Source organism: Sesamum indicum, linkage group LG2 (assembly GCF_026168435.1).
Source record: "Sesamum indicum cultivar Baizhima isolate 11 linkage group LG2, ASM2616843v1, whole genome shotgun sequence".
NCBI lineage: Eukaryota > Viridiplantae > Streptophyta > Magnoliopsida > Lamiales > Pedaliaceae > Sesamum > Sesamum indicum.
In genome coordinates this window covers 22,649,286-22,668,097 of record NC_142658.1, presented here as the reverse complement: position 1 = coordinate 22,668,097, position 18,812 = coordinate 22,649,286, and the positions used below count along the sequence as shown (strand labels likewise).

Below are 18,812 nucleotides of genomic sequence, written 5' to 3'. Positions count from 1 at the left end.
AGCTATGTCGAGACTCCACGCTCTCATTCTTCCATTTAACTGTCCTGTTTGTAATCAACTTTGTACTTTGCAGTTTGCAGCTAAGGAATTCTCAAACTAGTGGAAGTACTATTTTCTTGTTTTGTTTTTTTTTGTCCATTTGCTTGCTTCATGGCTAATTATTTTATGGTAGATAGATCGGCCAAGATTAATGTTTAATGACCAATCCATTATTAAACAAATGGTAATTATATGGACTGGACAGCCCCGTCTTGGTTATTTCCAGAACATTCGTAATAAGTGGAGAATAAAGGGCATGAAATGAAAATGGTTGCTAATAATTCTATTGAATACTTACAAAAGATTTCATAGGCAATGGGACAAGGAGAGGTACTTCCATGTTCTGCCACTTGTGTCTGTTGCATATCATTTTCATTCACCACAAATTCTTTTTCTTTTCCCTTTTTTCTTTAAAGTGTATACTGAGACATCAACCTATAACCTCACCTCCAATTATTTGATTTAATATGGTATAAAACTATAGTAAAAAGAGTTCATATGGTTAATTATAGACAGCTTAACTAAAGTTGTAATCTCTAATTATTCAGAAACTATAGTGTTTATCAGCAGCTAATTTGCCTGAACCAAACAAACCAATCAAGAAAAGTAAATAAAGCCCACTTGACTATTTTAGACTCTTCTAAACCTTTCAATGACTGACTCCCTTACGTAAAATTTTAATTCGGATTTGATTAAATTTAAATTAATTATATAAAATTTTTATTTTAAATTGAATTTGATTAAATTTATATTAATTATATGATAAATATAATATATTTATATTATAAATTATGTATAATTCAAGAAAAATAATTATTCATAAAATAAATATATGATATTTATTATATAATTAATTTAATTTGAATAAGAACCTTTTGAGATTCCAATTATCTTTTGTAGTCTGAGTGCATGTCAACCACGTCTTAATGTGTGTATCTTGCGTAAACAACACTTAAATCGGTCTACCAAACGGGTCCTTATTTTAGTATTTTCTGACCCCCTCAAAATCTTATTGATTTTTAATTACAATATTTAAGTATACTTAAAGATTATCTAATAATTGTGGAAATTAGGGATTAAAATATACCTTAATTACAATGTTTTTGAATTCTTTAGAAGTACAACTGTATGTACTAAGCACAAACATGCGATAAACAAACAAGAATGTAAGTGAACTGCTTTACTTTCCCCACCCCTTTTCACCACAGACCTCTGCGCACAGAGAGAGAGAGGAAAATTCCGCCTTTTTTGACTACTCCTCACGACGACTTCTCTAAACCGCAGAAAACTTCTCCGAGAATCTTTCAACCGATTTCTTGATTCACCAACAATGGCAGCAAAGCCCACGTCCAGTGCAGTCACTCCGACGATAATCCCTCAGAAACTACAGCCCCAGAAGCAGGGGGTAATCGAGCAACAAGAGAAGCGAATCGAAGAGGTTTTATCTTATCCAATCCTTCTATCGGACCAAATCAGTGAAGCGGTTAAGGAGGCGGAGTCCTTTAAGTTCGAGTGCTCCGAGGTGGGCAAGCAGGTTGAACGCCTCTGCCAAATGCTCCGCTCCGCCGTTCGTCTCGCTACATCCACCACCGCCGGCGCCACCTTCTACGATCGTCCCCTACGCAGAATCGCCGCCGAGGTCTCCAAGAATCTTGAAAAGTCTTTGACCCTTGTCAAGAAATGCCGGCGGCGGAGCATGCTCCGCCGTGTTGTGACTATCGTCTCCGCCGCGGATTTTCGGAAGCTACTCGCACTTCTGGACTCCTCCGTGGCTGATATGAAATGGGTTTTGAGCATCTTCGACGCTGGTGGCGCCGGCGGAGGTATTGTCCTTAGTTTGCCTCCAATTGCTAGTAATGATCCTATAATTTCTTGGGTTTGGTCTTTTATCGCTTCATTGCATATGGGCCAATTGCCAGATAAGACCGAGGCCGCAAATGAATTGGCTTCTTTAGCTAAAGATAATGATAGGAATAAGCAAATTATAGTTGAAGAAGGTGGGATTTTGCCTTTGTTAAAGTTATTAAAGGATAGTTCATCATTAGAAGCACAAATTGCTGCTGCATCTGCACTTATTAATTTAGCTAATGATGAAGAAAGGGTGCGGGCAATCATAGATGAGTCAGGGATTCAAATTATTGTTCAAGTTTTGGGGGATTCACCGACGAAGGTTCAAATAAGGGTTGCGAATTTGGTAGCTAAGATGGCTGAGCATTGTCCTCTTGCACAAGAGGATTTTGCAAGGGAGAATGTGATTAGGCCACTTGTGACATTGTTGTCATTCGACTTGTTCATGGATGATCCTAAGCTAAAATCAGCAAAACAAAGTATTCATTCCATTGTTCAGATTAACAAGGAAATGGAGAAGAAGAATTTGTACAAACCAGGATCCAGTTCATCTTTGTCTAAGCATTACTCAGAGGGAAGTAGTAAGTGGGGGAATCATAGGAAGGACAGGGAGAACGAGAAGCCTGAGGTGAAGCTCAAACTTAAAATTAGTTGTGCCGAGGCATTATGGATGCTTGCTAGAGGGAGTGTGCCAAATAGTAGGAGGATCACAGAGACAAAAGGTTTACTTTGTTTGGCTAAGCTTGTTGAGACGGAAGAAGGCGAATTGCAGAGTAATTGCTTGATGACGATAATGGAGATAACTGCTGCAGCTGAATCTAATGCTGATCTCAGAAGGGCAACTTTCAAGACAAATTCTCCAGCTGCTAAGGCTGTTGTGGATCAGCTACTCAGGGTGATTAAAGAATCTGATGATCCAAGGTTGCAAGGAGCAGCTATAAGGGCAATAGGTTCCTTGGCTAGAACATTTCCAGCCAGGGAGACAAGGGTTGTTGGCCCCTTGGTTGAAGTGCTTGGCCACAGAAATCAAGATGTGGCAGTAGAAGCTGCTGTTGCACTTGGGAAGTTTGCTTGTCCTGACAATTTCCTGTGCGTGGAACATTGTAAGACTATAATTGAGTTTAGAGGTGTTCCACCTCTTATGAGACTCTTGAGGGGAAATGAAAGGGCGCAATTGCATGGATTGATTCTTGCCTGTTACCTTGCCATTCATGTTGGAAAGAGTGAAGATTTGGAACGAGCTGGATTGCTGAATGCTTTCGAGGGGGTGGATCGCACATTCATCGCTCAACATCCTGAATTGAAAGAGTTGATACCTCAAGCAATATACCATCTAAGTGTGTTTCACCAGTCTCACTCTGGTATGCTTGCTCAAAGACAGTTCTAAGTTGTAATACCATAAATATGACTTCGGAGTTCATGAAAGCCAGTATCAATGAGATGTAGCAGAAACAAATGGATGTTGGCACTGGATTTCATGGGAGGTATTAACTGTCTGTACAAATGAAAAGAGATTGTATTTTAAGAAATATTGTTTTATCTTGACAAAGAAATGGGAAGATGGAAATGAATCAACATTGAATAGTAGCTTATCATGTTAGCAGCCGCTGCTGTTCTTCTTGGAGTTTAACATATCAACATTTCCGCCGCTCTCAAATTTTAGAGTTCTTCTGGGATTATTTTTCCCTTTTCTCATGTGTGCAACAAGGAGAACATGTTAATCTGTTCTGTACACTGATCCATTTCTCCGGCAGTTGCTGCTTTCTGCTCGTTGTAGCAACAATGAAAACAACTGCCTTCTGCTCGTTGTAGCAACAATGAAAACTTTCTTACATATTTTGTGGGCGTGGTTGCTACATTTATCCAGAGCATAGCTGCATTTGTTTGTTTTTAATCGTAATAATTCAAAATGCCCTGGCAATGTGCTAAACTTCTTGGCATTCTATTTTTTATGGTCATACCACTTGTCCTTAAATGGAGGGGGGAAACTGGCCAATGCTTTGGAAGCTGTTCTTCACCATCAATCATATACTTATTGGCTCACAATCGAAATTTGTAGCAAAATATAAGGATTGATTCTGTTATTACTACAGTTCTCTAAATTTAGAAGAAAATACAGCAAGTAAACTTATACAGCAAACCAGATAGGCAATCAGAGGCACAAAGTCGTTTAGTCAAGGAGGTATACATTCAGACTGTTAATGTTACATCAGATATTCTAGGTTTATGCAAAGGTCATAATATTTACATCAGCAATTATTCTTGAGAACCTATAACTTACGGGATGAGGAAACCAAAAGCTATCTAGCATGTATCCACTTTTATACCACACGTAGACTGAAGCGTTCAAATAGCAGCCAGTGCAAAACAAGAAGGAAACGTCTGGACTGGAGAGTAATAAGCACAATTCAGCGAGATGAAGGCAAGGCACGCCATGAGTCAGCAAGTAATATTGCTCTATCACGAGAAGTTGCAGATAGCTGCTGAAGTATAACATTTTTCAAACGAGCCGCAGCCCTCTCACCAGCCCTCGTTGCCAGCTCCAGGTACACCACAGCCTTCATCATATCTCCTTCCTGTCAGAGAAGTAGCATAAGATCTACTGAGCTTGTCACAAGTCAGAACCACAACTTGAATGTCAATCAACGGAACAAGCTATCTTTAACTAGTGAAGTTCAAAAGATACTAGTATATTAGACAATCCTCAAATTTGAAGGCAATAATTCCTATTGTAGCAGAACTATGAGCATTTTTCCATCCTATGTAAAATGATTCGTAGGTGTGACTCCAGTGTAGGTTTGTTTTACATACTGAAAAGAGACCCAGTCCATGTTCAAACTGAGCTTTGCTATGACCATGATCAGCTGCCCTTTTCATCCATTTTCTTGCCAACCTGTGAGACTGCACTAGACCTTCACCCATTAAGTAGCATAGAGATGTATTATACATCGCACGCACATATCCCCCTTCAGCAGCTCTATGATACCACTGAGCCTGTCAAAGATCAAACAGAAGAGAGGGTAAATCTTCAGGGGCACAAAAATAGAAAGCAGATTAGGTCATGGGTTACTCTACAAGCACCTTCAGGACTTAATTGCATTCAGGCATTCATGGATTTCTGTCAGGCACCACTACCATAACTCTAGTTTGGACCATGATCAGGTAAAGGAGATATCCAAAAATTATTAGCTAGGAATCATCTTGGACAAGGTACAAATTTCCATATCCAGATTAACAAATGAAACAAAGCCCCTCATAATGTAAGTCTAAGATGAGAAATTAGCTTTTCTTGAGAAGAAAACATATCAAATATGAGCACCAGCAGTCTGTACACCAAGTATTCAAAGAGAAGAAAAGCTGGGACACACTGCTTCTTGGAGACTTCGTCCCACCCCTCGACCTTGATGTAAACAAAGTGCAAGTTGGTATTGAGCACGAACATGGCCAGCAAAAGAAGCTTGGTATAACCATCCAATTGCCTCTTTGGTGTTTGGCGGACTAGCTGCAACATTCACACCACCATAGACATGATATCAGTTACTTTTTTCCAGATAAATGACACACCAAAATTACTAGCGTGTGCTTACACTTGTTTAATTAATATTTTACTGCCTCATCCATCCAAAATATAAAGTTAGTTCAGATATCTTTCACTTGGTTATTACAAATGGGAATGGTGGCATAGAACATCCATCCAAAGGGCAATCCTCCCAATCCAGTGATATATTATGTTTTGAATGTCCTAAAAGAAGGAAATAAGTTAACCTCACCTGCTCCCTGTTTAACCCAACATGCAAGTTGCACAGTATGATAGGTGGAAAGCAGAATGAATATTCAGAGGCATGCTACGCACAGTGTGAAAATCATGATCCATTTAGAGCATAAAAAACCAACACACATAAAGGTGTGGGATAGCCAACTGACTAAACATTTACTTGATGAGCTATCTTCCTTCTTTCTTTACCCTTTTCTTTCAAAGTATTCCATGAGTGTGGATATCAAACTATCAAGCAGTCACAACAGCTGAGATTTGCAATCTGAGAAATTTATTAAGAACACAATTTTATACCTGAAGTTGAATCACCTACATCACTTCCAATGTTTTTGTTATGTTTAAGATCATCAATGTTCAAATGAATATTCGGGTTTCTGATTAAGGATATGAGACATTCCAGTGACTTCCTATATTACCCTTGTTCTTCAGACTAAGAACAAGAAGCAGCAGCAACAACATTAGAAGTACGCCGATGATGAATAAAACCTATAAGATTTATCAACTAAAACACTAATTAAGAATCAGATGCAGGATCAATATTTATTCTTTCTCAATCATTCATATACAGTGCTAAATCCCGATCATCATCATGCATCCCATTCTGGTATTAAACTCATGTAAATCAAACAAAAACGAGAGCTTCATACAGTTTCTAGTTGACTTAAAAAATCAAAGCAAGATTTCTTTAATGAGGTATCCATTTGATAAAACGTCAAAGTATGGCAACTTAAGAATCAAGCAATGAGGGAAAAGGTGAAGAAATCACACAGAAATTACACATTGGAAACACTATACCTTGCAAATAGGAAATAGCCAAATTACACTGTCCAGCAGGGTCACCGAGCTCAGCCGCCCTCCTATACCAAGCAATCCCCTCATCCTTTCTCCCCATCTCCCAATAAATTAAACCCGCGTCCACCATAGCGAGCGTGGACCCACGCGCCGCCCCCTTCAAGAAAGAATCCAAAGCCTTATTCAAGTTAGCCTTCACTCCTCCACGCCCATGCTTGAACCTCTTTCCCCACTTCAAGAAAACCATCGCCTCACGCAAGGGCTTCAGCGCGTCCCTCCACGCTCTGCAGACGAGCGAAGCTGCCTTCAAGTTGGGCAGCGTAAATGAAGCCGCAATCCTCGAAAGAACATCGTACGGCAGTGCTGAAAAATCGGAGCTTGAAGAAGAAGATGAGGAAGACGGCGTTTTTGGGGTGGAATTGAAGAAAGAAGGGTGGGTTTTGGCGGGCTTCGTGAAAGCAGAGGAATCATTGGGTTTCTTCATAAAGGGTAGGGCAGTGAAGTGAAGGCCATCTGATTTGCAGGGCCATGTTTTCTGCTTCATGGGTAGCGGTGACGGTAGAGCGGTGTAAGTGGGCAGTGGAGGGGCGGTGGGGGTTGTGACGTCAAGTGAGACACACCAGAACTATAATAATAAGCGAGTTAGTACAGTTGAGATGGAAATAGAAGAATACAACATTCATATTTGACCTTTCTTCACCATTTCACATCATTTACTCTAAAATTTAAAACACAAATCATTTATTCCTTCAGATATTATCAGTATTGAATTAGTTATAAATTCAAAATCTAATAATTAATAAACATCTTATATGTCAGTTGAATTAGGAGTAATGGGCCAAATTTATCCAATAATGAATCATCTTGGGCGGGCCTTTTCGGAGTAAGATTGGGCTTCTATTGTATTTTCACAAAAGTAAAGTGCTTTGTAGGCAGTTTGGGGATATGCCCCAGATAATGATAGTAGAAGCATTTGGGCTCGAGAATTATGGGTAGATTTGGGCGGCTCTTTTAACAGGATACTGCATTTTCATGGGACTGAATCCTATATTTTGGAAGACAAAAACACAAACAACAGTCTCAAGGTCAGTGGAGGAATATGGCTGCAACCGCTTGGATCATCTATATCTTGAAAGATCCTGGAGTCTCCGTCGGCACTCCTATCTATTCTTTTGCGACAACAAAGCAGTTTTTGGTATTTCACGAGCGCACTAAACGCCTGAAAATTGACTGCCACATTGTTAGGAACAAATATAAAGGAGTCATCCAGCCCACTTGCTTAATCTCTAAGCAGCAGCTGGCAGACTTATTTATGAAGCCTCTCCCTGGTGCACACTCACCCTTCCAAGTTGGGCTTGGTTGGCACAACCCCAAGTCCAACTAAAGATTGCTCCAATTGATAAGGATGGAGAAGCAGACTGAAGTGCAGACACATAAACACAACAGGGTCTGCTGCTTTCTGTAGAAGCACGTTTTTTAGTTTTTCTGTAACGCTTTATTCATTATGAATTGGGCTGCAAGTTGGTGGTTATGCTAGCTAATTAGGTGGTTAGTGTAAATAAAGTGAATTTAACGGAAGTTGTACACAGAATAGAAACATCTCTCCCTCTCTCTCTGTTTTAGAATGAAAAACGCCTCTTCCATAACACGTTTAAAATCCCTCTCCCTATAAGCAGACTGTTGTTCAGAACTGCACTTGAATTCCAGCAACATGGCTTGTAGGAATCTTTACAATTCTGTCTGCATTTCTTTGATTTTTCAGCTTCCAAAATCGACTCTTATTTTCTTCTTGTAACGTCCCATAATAAAACTCAATTTTTATTTTAAAAAGACTATATATAATTTAACATAATGAATGGAGCTCCAGCAGATATCCCAACCTTGAAAAATTCAAAATCTCCAAATCGTCTCATCCCTTGCCAAAGAAGCGCCCCAGCAATTGCCCGAGTGCTATACGCTTTTACGAGATGGGATTCCACTTCAATATATGTATATAATGAATTTTGATTTTTTTAAAAAATTTATATAAAATTACATGTTCACTCAACCCAAATAAGCGCTACAAACCACAAACCCAATACATAGATAAAAAAATATACATTCTTTACGTACGGATTTGTGTTTGTTTGGCACTAATATAGACATCCCTCTCATGTGCTGTCTGCAATTATTGAAGCTAAAGACATTTTTGTAGCATATATATAAATATATATAATAGTGTTATAATGTTGTAGACCACCATCTCAGTCACTACATGCCAATTGCTAAGTAAAAATTTGTACAAATTATAAACTTGCAGAGACGTGTTGGACTTCAATTCACTTGTTGTGTAGGGCACGGATCCCGACAACATACTTTTTTATTCCCCCACATCATACCTTTATAAAGAAACTCAAATTCCAACATCAAATTTGAATTAATTATATGCTAATGCAATACATTTATAGTGTGATTGATGTACAATTAAAAAAAAATAATTAATCATAACAAGTGTAGTACACTTGCTTTATAATTGATTTGATTCAATCAAATTTAATTCCAACTAAAAATTTCTACCTCTAGAATAGGTAAACTCCACCTTGTCATTAATCTTTTTTCCTTGGGAAAAAAAATAAAAAAACGTTGAAGTCGATTCATGCTGGTTTTCACTCTTTGCTCAACAAGTGGAGTTGCAGCTTTTTGGATTAACATTCCATAATATTAATCAAAAGCAAACAAATTTAGGCACAATTATGTCACTACCTAAGGGTTTAGGTATGAATTGAATAGTACTACGGCAATCCAATAAATGATAGATCAGATACTCAAGATCGAGTTCAATAATGTACTCACATTCATTTAATAAATTCGAGTAACTTTAATATGTAACTGAATAAAAATCTTTATAATGTGAATAATCAAGAATTAGTATGTCTTTTCGAGCTGAACTGAAATTCCATTATTTTGTAAAATATGAGATTGTAGATTTCAGTCCCATTTTAGGTGTAGGTATGAAGTACTCGAGTTGGATGTGATTAACCAATCAGTCAAAGGAATGATTATAGAAAAAGGAGAAAAGGAACCAACCATTCAAAGGCTTTTATAATTGGGTATAAAGGGTTGCAAATTAGAGAGAGTGTATGAGAGTGTAAAGTTTAAAGTGATAATGGGAAAAGTGGGCAGATACCAAAAAGACGATGTAAGAAAAAAGAGTAGACCACATGAGTTTGAGTTAATCCCAAAACAAGTAGGCTAGTAGGGATAGTGGTGTGGTGTGGTGTGCATATTGATCTCCAAGCATAGGATTCCAATCCAGTAATCTATCATCACTTGTGGAATTTGTCTCTTGCCCAAACTCATCACAAAAAAAGAAAAGAAAGAATTTACAGAGAAACTTGGCAATATCATGATCATAAAGGCGTCCTAGGTGGGTGGCCCGGGGGGGGGGGTGTTCAATGGTTATTGTTTGGTGGGACATTATCAAAGACTGAAAAAGGGTACAGGATAATGAAAGATAAGTATAGTAGCTAGCATTCATGATGATATGGTCTTCAACTTGTTAAGAGATTTGTCAGTCAATCATCTTTAAAAACCTATCCCTCCCTTCACCTCTAGCCAGTAGCCCCCCCCCCCCCCTGCTCGGCAACTTTTTAAACTCGCACTTCACTTGCATCCATCTGCATGTATCTTTACCTCATTTTCAGTAGTCTTGATCATTTTTACACTGTAAGTAGTCAAGAACTAGATCAGAATGGACTTGAAATTTTTGTGCTGTCCCTTCATATGAAAACATGATAAAGTACTATTCATATGACTCGACTTTGAATTTTGTTTGAAGCTGCAGCAAAATCAAGACACAAAAAATTTATCGGTCAGTATTTGTAAACATATATACCTAGTAAAATTTGGCATATAATTATTTATTTATAGCTAGGCCCACATCAGCGATGTACATCAGAAGACTAAGTTACATCAACACACAGATGATCAAGGAACTACAAACTATTAAAACTGGCAAAGATTAGAAGAAAGACAAAAAGAAATCAACATTGTAGGAGTTATAATTATATAACTAAATTAAACTATTTGAGCATGCAGAAACCCTTTTTCTTGCACCAGTTATGCCCCCTCAACACGGCGTATGAATATTGATTCCAAGTCCGGAGGATTGAAAAACTCCCTAGCTCCTCTATACTGGCATATTGATCTTGAAGAAGCCGGCTTTCGCTTCTTGGGAGCCGGCGGGCAAACCTGTCTGCTAGGGATTCTTGATTCCACAGATGTTGGAGTGGTCGAGAAGAACTCTTCTTCAGCCTCCGTTCTCTCCATGGGTTTGGTGAAAATCGGCTTCAAAGGAGCTCGGAGTGTAATTCCAGACATAACCCACTTGTCGGAATCCATTTGGTGAAGCTTTTGTGAGGCACCCATTTTGAGGATCAAGAATTTGGAGGGTCGGGCTGGCTGTATATATAAATAGTATGCGCAGGAAGGATTAATAGGTAGGTAGAAAAAGGGGTGTTTTCTTTATTCTTGATGTAGGGAAGAGGGAATAGATTCTTGAGAAACTTGTTGATGAGAAAAGGGAAGACTTATAGCTTGTGCAAAAAGGGGGTTGAATTGGAATGGAAGGAGGAAGAGTGTGTGTGAATGTTGTTTCTGTGTTTTATAGCGAAATGCGATAGAAAGGCAAAGAACCCGAGGAATTCGCTTGTGCCCGTAAAAAATTTCCTGACCGCCCGGGCAGCTATGTAAGTATGGATGATGTTGACTTTGATCTGTCTGAAATCTGTTCTGTTTCAGCCGTCAATTGTTTTGGTTTTCCATCTTTGTCCCCAGTATATCACAGATTTCTCATCACGCCTTCTTGATCACTTTTGCTTTTATACATGTAATAATTATAAATATTTATTCATTATTTAAAAAATTATAAATATGTTTTTAATTTTAACGTTGGTTTAATAATAACTACATTCTATTAAGTTTCATACTTGTATAAACTTTTATTTTTTTGAGAATATTCAATAGAATAGTAGAACGTAGAGAAGTTAAATGAGAAAAAGTATTGAGTGCGTAATTTTCACATAAAGGTGGGATCAATCTTGGTGGAGATGGATGCTAGTTGTTATCAGGTGAAGCCAATTTATCCAGACAACCTAACCCAAGAATAAAGACTAATAAATCTTGAGATTCTTCTTTTAAAGCCATTGATTCTTTCAGTAGGGTACTTTCTCCTGCTTTTAGCCTGTGGATAGTGATCTAACCTATTTCTAAAAAATGACTTGGCATTTGTATCTCTCCGTTTTATTACATCAAAGTGAAAGAAAGATAGATTAAAGTAGCCTGTGATAATTTTTGTGCAGAAAGTAGATTATCAAACAATATACATGTGGATGTTTCACCATTTCTTTTACATCCTTGAATAGCCCCCGTTGTCTTCATATTGCTCCATGAATTCGTCGTTGAATTTCTTGAAACTGGCCATAATGGCAGGCATATCTTCCTCAGCTGGTAAGATGGTGGTTCTCAGATGGAACACCCTACACTTAAATGTAATCCATTAGTATCATCCTATGACTCGATTTTATCTTAGTAAAGCACGTAAATGTCTTGAAAGAGATCGAAGTGTTGTAGTATGCTCGTACCCTTCTTTCTGACCAAAGCCTGAACCTGGGACGGTGGAAATTCCGGTGGCCTCTAGCAGCTTAAGACAGTAGAAAACATCAGCTACTTTTCCAGCCCTTTTTGCAGCCTCCATTACTTTTAGAGGTAGGCGTATTTGAGGGAAAGAATACATAGCACCTGAAACCATTTTCTTGTCAATGCAAGATATGCATGCATAAGTATTGAGATAAGTGTCAGGGCCTATGTAGAGAGTGATATATATACCTTCAGTGAAATTGCAAACCACATTTCTGCAGCAGTTAAATCCATCCGTCATTATTCGCGCTCTCCGCCTCAATGACTCTAGGATTCCTTTGCTGCAAAGAAAATGAAGCGAAGCAATTCTTAAGTACTCTGAAGGAATTACAACTGGGTGCCCTGTTGTGCAACTGTAGGTACGGCAGGGGAATCGTGTGTTGGAACTACGGAATGTAGAAGATAAATCCCACATTCAGTTACAAGAATAGATTTAAGCAGTCCTACCTTTCTCTAACATATCTCTCATATGATATATCTCCGGGTTTGGGAGGGCTGACCATAAGTCCCATCTGCAAATGGGAAGGACGACATTTTGGGTCATCTTTTAAGCCTAAACAGGAATATGATCTCAACCATTTTCACCACCATATGTTCAAAGAAGAGGTTGCCCATATAGCAACCACAACGTATAGCATATATAAGCGACTTACAAATATTTGTCCAGGAACATTTGGACTCAGGGAGATGGAAGCAACCTTGTATATTTCCTCCACTGTCTGCAACATATAACAACCATGACAAAGAAAGTAATTGTAATAAAAGTGATATATAAGCCCAGAGAAAGCCATTGATCAAGATCCAAGTTCTATCATGAACATACAAGAGCATAAAGGGAATTGCATTGAAGAGTATTTCTACAAATTCCAGCATTTGTAGAGGTCAGAATCTAACAGGAGAACCATGCGTAAAATCAATAGCAACACAAACCTGTGGAGAAATATTGGTCATCTCAAAGTATCCACCGCGTTGCCCACATTCTCCCCAATAACCTTTTGAGACAGTGTGGAATGAGACAAGCTGGACCTCCTTGCTTATGGGTGGCCCCATGTCCATCAGAACCTTTCGAATGTTTAGATGATAAAGCAGCTCTCAGTGTTTGGGAGATGCAAAAAATTATCTGGCAGTTTCATAATCATATCATCAGAATATGCATACCTTCCTTGCACTTATGAAGGGGCGCTCGTCTTGGTAAATATTTTGCTGATAAACTTCATCACCAAGCAAAACCAGATTGTTTTCATAGCAAAATTTCAGTACTTCTTTAAGATTTGCTTCACTAAGACACTGGCCAGTAGGGTTTCCAGGGTTTATTATCACCATGGCTCGTACCTTATCACAAATGCAAAGACAAATGAAAATAACAAGTGCATTCAATACAGAAATCTGGCAAGTATTGCATGACGGTTATGAATTATGAAGAAAGCAAACTTCTCTGATTTGAGATTTAGATAGATAAACAGTTCTATGTTTTATGCATGTTGACAGAACTAGACGGCTATCTGCACCATGGTTGATAAAATATGCCCAATGATATCAGGTTGAATGCCAAAACTACTGATGAGTTTGCAATCAAGTCACTCAAAAGTTCACCAGTCAATCAGGTAATGCCAAACTTGGTTCACTGTTTTTAATAGGTTTCATGTTAAAATGTGAACAACACCAGCACCCATACATTATCATTCAGAAGCAAAAACAAAAGAATTGCTTACCGTTATTCCTTGAGAACGAGCCTGAGTAACTGATTGACGAAGGTTACCGATATCAAGACCCCAATTTGCAGTCTCTTCAAGATAATAAGGCACTAAAGAGCCACCAAGTAAAGATATAGTGGCTGAGTAAAGTGGATATTGTGGAACAGGGACCAATATCTGGCAACAAAACAAAGATTATCAAAGTACAACAGAAAACAAAAGCAGAGATTTAGAAAGCCTGCTATTGCGAGCTACTGTAAAGTGGAAACAATTGGGACCAAAGCACCAATGACGATTATACACAAGACGGATAAATTTACCCCATCATGGGCACCACGTATGATACTGTTTAAGATCTGCATCACACCTTTGCTGGCACCATCTGTTAGAAAAATGAGTTCCGGATCGCTGCCATCAACACGAAAAAATTAATATAATTAATTTGAGAATCATTCTACGAACTAACACCCTCAACAACAGCATCATTCAAGCGTTATAAACCTTGGATATCCATCACGTCTCTCAATGAACTCTGCAACTTCTTTCCGAATTCCGGGAAGGCCACGTGAATCACTGTAAGCACCTGTTCAATTATAAACAAGTTTTTGGGCTTTACTTCATGTTGAATCTTCTGTTTTCAGACAGTGCAAGAGGAATGTGTATCAGCCAATAACCAAATTAGCTGTTACTGGAGTGACTTGAACCAAAAAGCAATCACAAAACATAATGAATTAAATTTTGACAACAGATATGTAATATGGCAAACTAGACAACTACAACAAAACTAAAACGTCTAATGCATGATACGTTAAAGGCATCAGTTTATGTATATCCAACATTTAGTGGGTTCACTTATATATGCACAATAAAGAAGAGGGCAGGGTTACCGCAGAGACTACCAATCATGGCCTGCATCATTGAGATTCATGTTTTGGATTCAACAGCTCATATTAGTTGATTATATAAGCTATAAAAGGATAGAGAGAAGCCACTCCTTTCTCTTGGTATAACTTTATAATGATGCTATTACAGGAAGAAAACTAAATTTTGTTAAAAATGATACCTAGACCCCCTGAAGTCATAGAAAGATAATGTTTAGCTCTTGCAATGGCATCAGCAGGAAATAAAGTTCCGACATTAGGATCATCCATCAGGAATGGAGCTTGGCAGAGAGCAACCACCTGCCACGTCATTTCTCTTAGAGTAAACAAACTACAAAAGAATTTATGCTAAAAAGACAAGTTATAGTTAAAACCTGGCGAGGAAAGGTCAGAGGTTTCTGTCCCAGAGCATGAGGATTCCCAACATTAGTGAAGATAATCTGCAGTAATTTACAGAATGATAAGAATAGGAAAAACAGGCATTGAAGAATTATTGTATGTACTGTGTCGGTCGGTGAATCCTCTGTGCTAAGTGCTTTAACGCTAGTATATATAGAAGCCTCTTCTTACCTACTGGAGAACTGTATAGCTTATTGGTTTAAGTTGGAAATATTGATGAATATTTGCAAGCATTAACAACCATACTCTGGTAATTTGTTAGTTCAAATATCAATTAGCATACAAGTCCAAATGTATTACTTCTTGGCATTACACTGCTCCACGGGAAACAAGCATAACAGAGTAAGACATATTTTCTGTAAAATGAGATAGCTGATTACTGGCCCTCTTTAATAGAATAGGCCTTCATTCAATTAACTTCAGGAATCTATCTGGAGAATATTGCGTGAGATGTGCATTTTGTTCCTTACTCAGCCAAACATACCTTCTTCCCTTCTTTCTGAAGCTCAGAAGCTCGAAGATATAGCTCTCCTCGGACAGCATACTGACATTTCTTGACATTTTCATTCAAGTTCTCATAATCTAATGATTTGGATGACATGATGAAGTATGTTTTATCCTAATTCTGGACAAGTTGGAGAAATTAATTTGCTCCGCACCTGAGAATAATCAAGAGAAATTTATATGTTCGGTTAGTGAATCAAGAGCGTCACATATTGAGAAATCAAAGGACAAATCAGTACTGTAGAAGAAACTAATATCAAACTGCAAGTAAAGAAATGATTCATCAATAATACACATGAGACTGGAGGTCGGAGTGTGAAGTTTAGAGCATGTATTTTCTATACAGAAGATAAAAGGTCAGGAGTGCATGCGGTGGCACAAACATCCAACAAAAAGTCTACATTCTGAAATCAGGACTAAAACTGTAAGAATTTTCCACCAAGATTGAGTAAGCATGCGTGCCCGGAAGTCAATTCATGACGCATTAAAATCAAGTAAGTTTGAAAAGAAACGAGCAGTTCCGTAATAAGTTCCTAAGCATCATGCCATTCCACAAGGACTTCATCCAAAAACGCAGACAAACAGCGGAATACCTGAAAGTTGACAAAACAGAAGTCTTATGATCACTACGAAGAAGCAAATTTAGAACTCAACGATCAGTTGAAACTCTCTAGTTCTAAGCAAAACCCAGAAACTATTTCAGAGAAACCACAGCAGAAATCAAGAAAAATGAGGAGAAGAATCAATATTTCATCAAAACTGAGACAATTAAGCTTCCTAAATGAACACCACCTAATCGCCCATTACCTTGGAACCCAAAGCAGCCCTCAGTTTCAGTTCAGAAGCTGGCCACTCAGTTGGAACTATATTGTTTATGTCTGAATATGTCAGTTAGAATAAAAAAAAGATTACATCTTTTTGGGAATTTTGCATATGTGGCAACGTGGGAAGACAATGAATTCCGAGGCAACACCACAGCCACTGAAGTGAAGATGGGCTGGATGGATTTCATGGAATTTTTGGGCCTTATTTGGAGTTTGGATAAAGCAGCGGAGTCAGAATGAGACAAGAGTGCTGCTTCATTGTCACTACTTCTTGGTCGTAGATATACATTAGTGGATCAAACTGCATCAATGTCTGTCCTCTTTCTATGAACTTTATGACGAGTCATCGTCAAGTTAATAAAACGACTTTGTATGAAAAGAATTTGAAGTCCATCAACAAATAATTACAAGAATTTGTTGTTAGAAATTTGAAATTCGTTATCTTCGTATTCATGGATCTAAACACGACGCGGTTGAATTCGAAATTATTTTGTCTTCCCATTTGAACAAATAAAAATTGAAAAAACACAATGTAGGTGGAGACCGGAGAGTGGGAGGATGCATCCCAATGGATCAAGATAACGACTGATGTACTAAAATATTACCACTAATCTCAACCAGATCTTACAAGATTCATGTCTCAAAATCTCACAAGTATAAAAATTTCATTGTGTGTTGAAATCTTAAAAATATTTAACTTTGTGCTATGTTGTTCCAAGACTCACATGCCTGAGTTTCACACCAGGATAGTACCATTCCATTAATATATTTGAGAGTCAAGCCGCAACCATATACAAATCAATTAAACCCAATGCTTAGCCACTTAATTACATCACATTCACACCAGTATCCCATTTCAGATTCACACCATCAAAAAAATATTATTCAACTGACTCAAACTGCTGCAAAAAGGGTCGACTTTTCTCCCTATTTATAGCCACGGTTTCTGTGTGCGAAATTGATAATCTTGCAAGATTTTTCGCAATGGCTAAAACCAGTGTGGCAGCACAGCTACTGGCGGCGTTCTTGATTGCCCTTTTTATACTTGATTGTTTCCCTGTTATTTCAGCCTCTTCCCCTTTAGGTAAGCGTCCCTAAATCCGTCCCAAACAGTTTAACACAGGACCAAGATTTTTATATGCAACAGTTTTATTTTTCTTAATTTCGTTTTAAATGTGTGATGAAGGTGGCAAATCCAGGAAACTACGTAGTGATTATGGGGAGCGTTTCACATACTTTAAAGAGCCGTCGTCCGCTGCTGTAAGCCTCAGACAGGCGGCTCCCGCCCCACCTCCGCCACGATACAGCCAATCGCCGCCACGGAAGTAAAGCTTTGGTGATGGAAGAAGCCTTCTTATACTTATAATAATTGTTGGTGGTTGTATGCGCAAAATATACTGTCGCAAAAAGTACCCATTCATTCTAAATTCTGATTCTTGCGCGTCTCTATGTTACTGTTGGTCTCTTCTTGTATGCTTTCTTCTCAAATGTAAACAATTATTATTTAAATCCAAAAACTTTGAGAATATTTATAAAAAGAATTATAATGAATAAAAAAATAGTAAAATGAAAAAGAGACAAACATAACATTACACTCAAGAGTATATATAGTATGAAAATTATTACCTGAGATGTTAAATAATGGATAAAATCAGAAATTTATATAACTTTTTTTTTTTTTCTAAAATTAGCATATTTTATCAAAATTCTAATGAAAAAAAGCCAAATGTAAACTGATAATTTTTAAAGGGATGTAAGGGTGATTTTAATTTTTTTGAGAAAAATCTAATTTTATTTTTTAAAAAAAATCTAAATATAATTAACCCTGAAAATTATGAACAAATAAGATTTAAATTTAATATCTCTCATTGCGAAAACCAATTTTTTATAAGAGGAACATTCCATAGTATTGACATTTAAATTTAAAACATCTTAATATGTGGAGTTTTGATTGGTTTGGCAAAAATTCACATTCTCTCTATATTTATAGCAAGTATGAACAAACATTATTACACTTAATTTAATCAGCTTTTCAATTATTTTGTACAACGTTTGAATTGAAAATTTTGAATCAGTGAAAGATTCTGGATTTTTTTTTTAAAAAAAATACTCTTTATCAAAAGAATATAACAATTATTAATATTTTTAAATAAAATTTATCTAACTAAATAAAAAAATATTATTAAAAACTTCAAATTCATTAAATCAAATATAATTACAGTAAGTTTGACCGGAAACCTCTTAAATTAGTGGATTCTATCATAAAATATTGAGATTCATGAAATTTGGATTTATAGTTATGGATAAGATATTTATTACTTTTTTCTAAAATATTTAGAATAATTATATTGCCTTGCCACCAGATTTGGTACCACGTTAT

General features: G+C 37.4%; 4 protein-coding genes and 1 long non-coding RNA gene across 9 annotated transcripts; 2 read left to right on the top strand and 3 right to left on the bottom strand.

The window, feature by feature from the left end:
• Window positions 1-1,190: 1,190 nt before the first annotated feature.
• Window positions 1,191-3,743, top strand: ARO4 (armadillo repeat only 4). Its single transcript, XM_011072838.3, has one exon. It carries the CDS (start codon window positions 1,370-1,372, stop codon window positions 3,272-3,274), a length of 1,905 nt encoding a protein of 634 aa, XP_011071140.2. The 5' UTR covers window positions 1,191-1,369; the 3' UTR covers window positions 3,275-3,743.
• A 313-nt stretch (window positions 3,744-4,056) lies between these two features.
• On the bottom strand, window positions 4,057-7,145 carry LOC105156640 (F-box family protein). The gene is made up of 4 exons (XM_011072837.3): window positions 6,458-7,145; window positions 5,256-5,389; window positions 4,699-4,881; window positions 4,057-4,463 (listed from the first exon to the last, which is right to left on the bottom strand). Exons 1-4 carry the CDS (start codon window positions 6,996-6,998, stop codon window positions 4,296-4,298), a joined length of 1,026 nt encoding a protein of 341 aa, XP_011071139.1. The 5' UTR covers window positions 6,999-7,145; the 3' UTR covers window positions 4,057-4,295.
• Window positions 7,146-10,311: 3,166 nt separating this feature from the next.
• Window positions 10,312-11,194, bottom strand: LOC105156776 (cyclin-dependent protein kinase inhibitor SMR6). The gene has a single exon (XM_011072994.2). The coding sequence runs from the start codon at window positions 10,859-10,861 to the stop codon at window positions 10,553-10,555; it is 309 nt and encodes a 102-aa protein (XP_011071296.1). The 5' UTR covers window positions 10,862-11,194; the 3' UTR covers window positions 10,312-10,552.
• A 496-nt stretch (window positions 11,195-11,690) lies between these two features.
• On the bottom strand, window positions 11,691-17,925 carry AOAT2 (alanine-2-oxoglutarate aminotransferase 2). 5 transcript variants are annotated; one of them, XM_020698958.2, is made up of 15 exons: window positions 16,416-16,631; window positions 16,048-16,201; window positions 15,589-15,763; window positions 15,080-15,145; window positions 14,888-15,005; window positions 14,326-14,407; window positions 14,145-14,232; window positions 13,843-14,001; window positions 13,289-13,462; window positions 13,061-13,192; window positions 12,784-12,849; window positions 12,578-12,642; window positions 12,320-12,411; window positions 12,076-12,232; window positions 11,691-11,970 (listed from the first exon to the last, which is right to left on the bottom strand). In XM_020698958.2, the coding sequence occupies exons 3-15, from the start codon at window positions 15,703-15,705 to the stop codon at window positions 11,841-11,843; spliced, it is 1,446 nt and encodes a 481-aa protein (XP_020554617.2). In that variant the 5' UTR covers window positions 15,706-15,763; window positions 16,048-16,201; window positions 16,416-16,631; the 3' UTR covers window positions 11,691-11,840. The 5 variants fall into 5 exon arrangements, with proteins under 5 accessions (XP_020554617.2, XP_088733779.1, XP_088733780.1 ...); XM_088877653.1 differs by having other exon boundaries at window positions 16,071-16,201; XM_088877654.1 differs by lacking the exon at window positions 16,416-16,631 and adding an exon at window positions 17,669-17,925 and having other exon boundaries at window positions 15,589-16,201.
• On the top strand, window positions 16,910-17,859 carry LOC110011600 (uncharacterized). The gene is made up of 2 exons (XR_002286615.2): window positions 16,910-17,516; window positions 17,619-17,859. It is a non-coding gene; the product is annotated as an uncharacterized LOC110011600 (long non-coding RNA).
• Window positions 17,926-18,812: the final 887 nt, after the last annotated feature.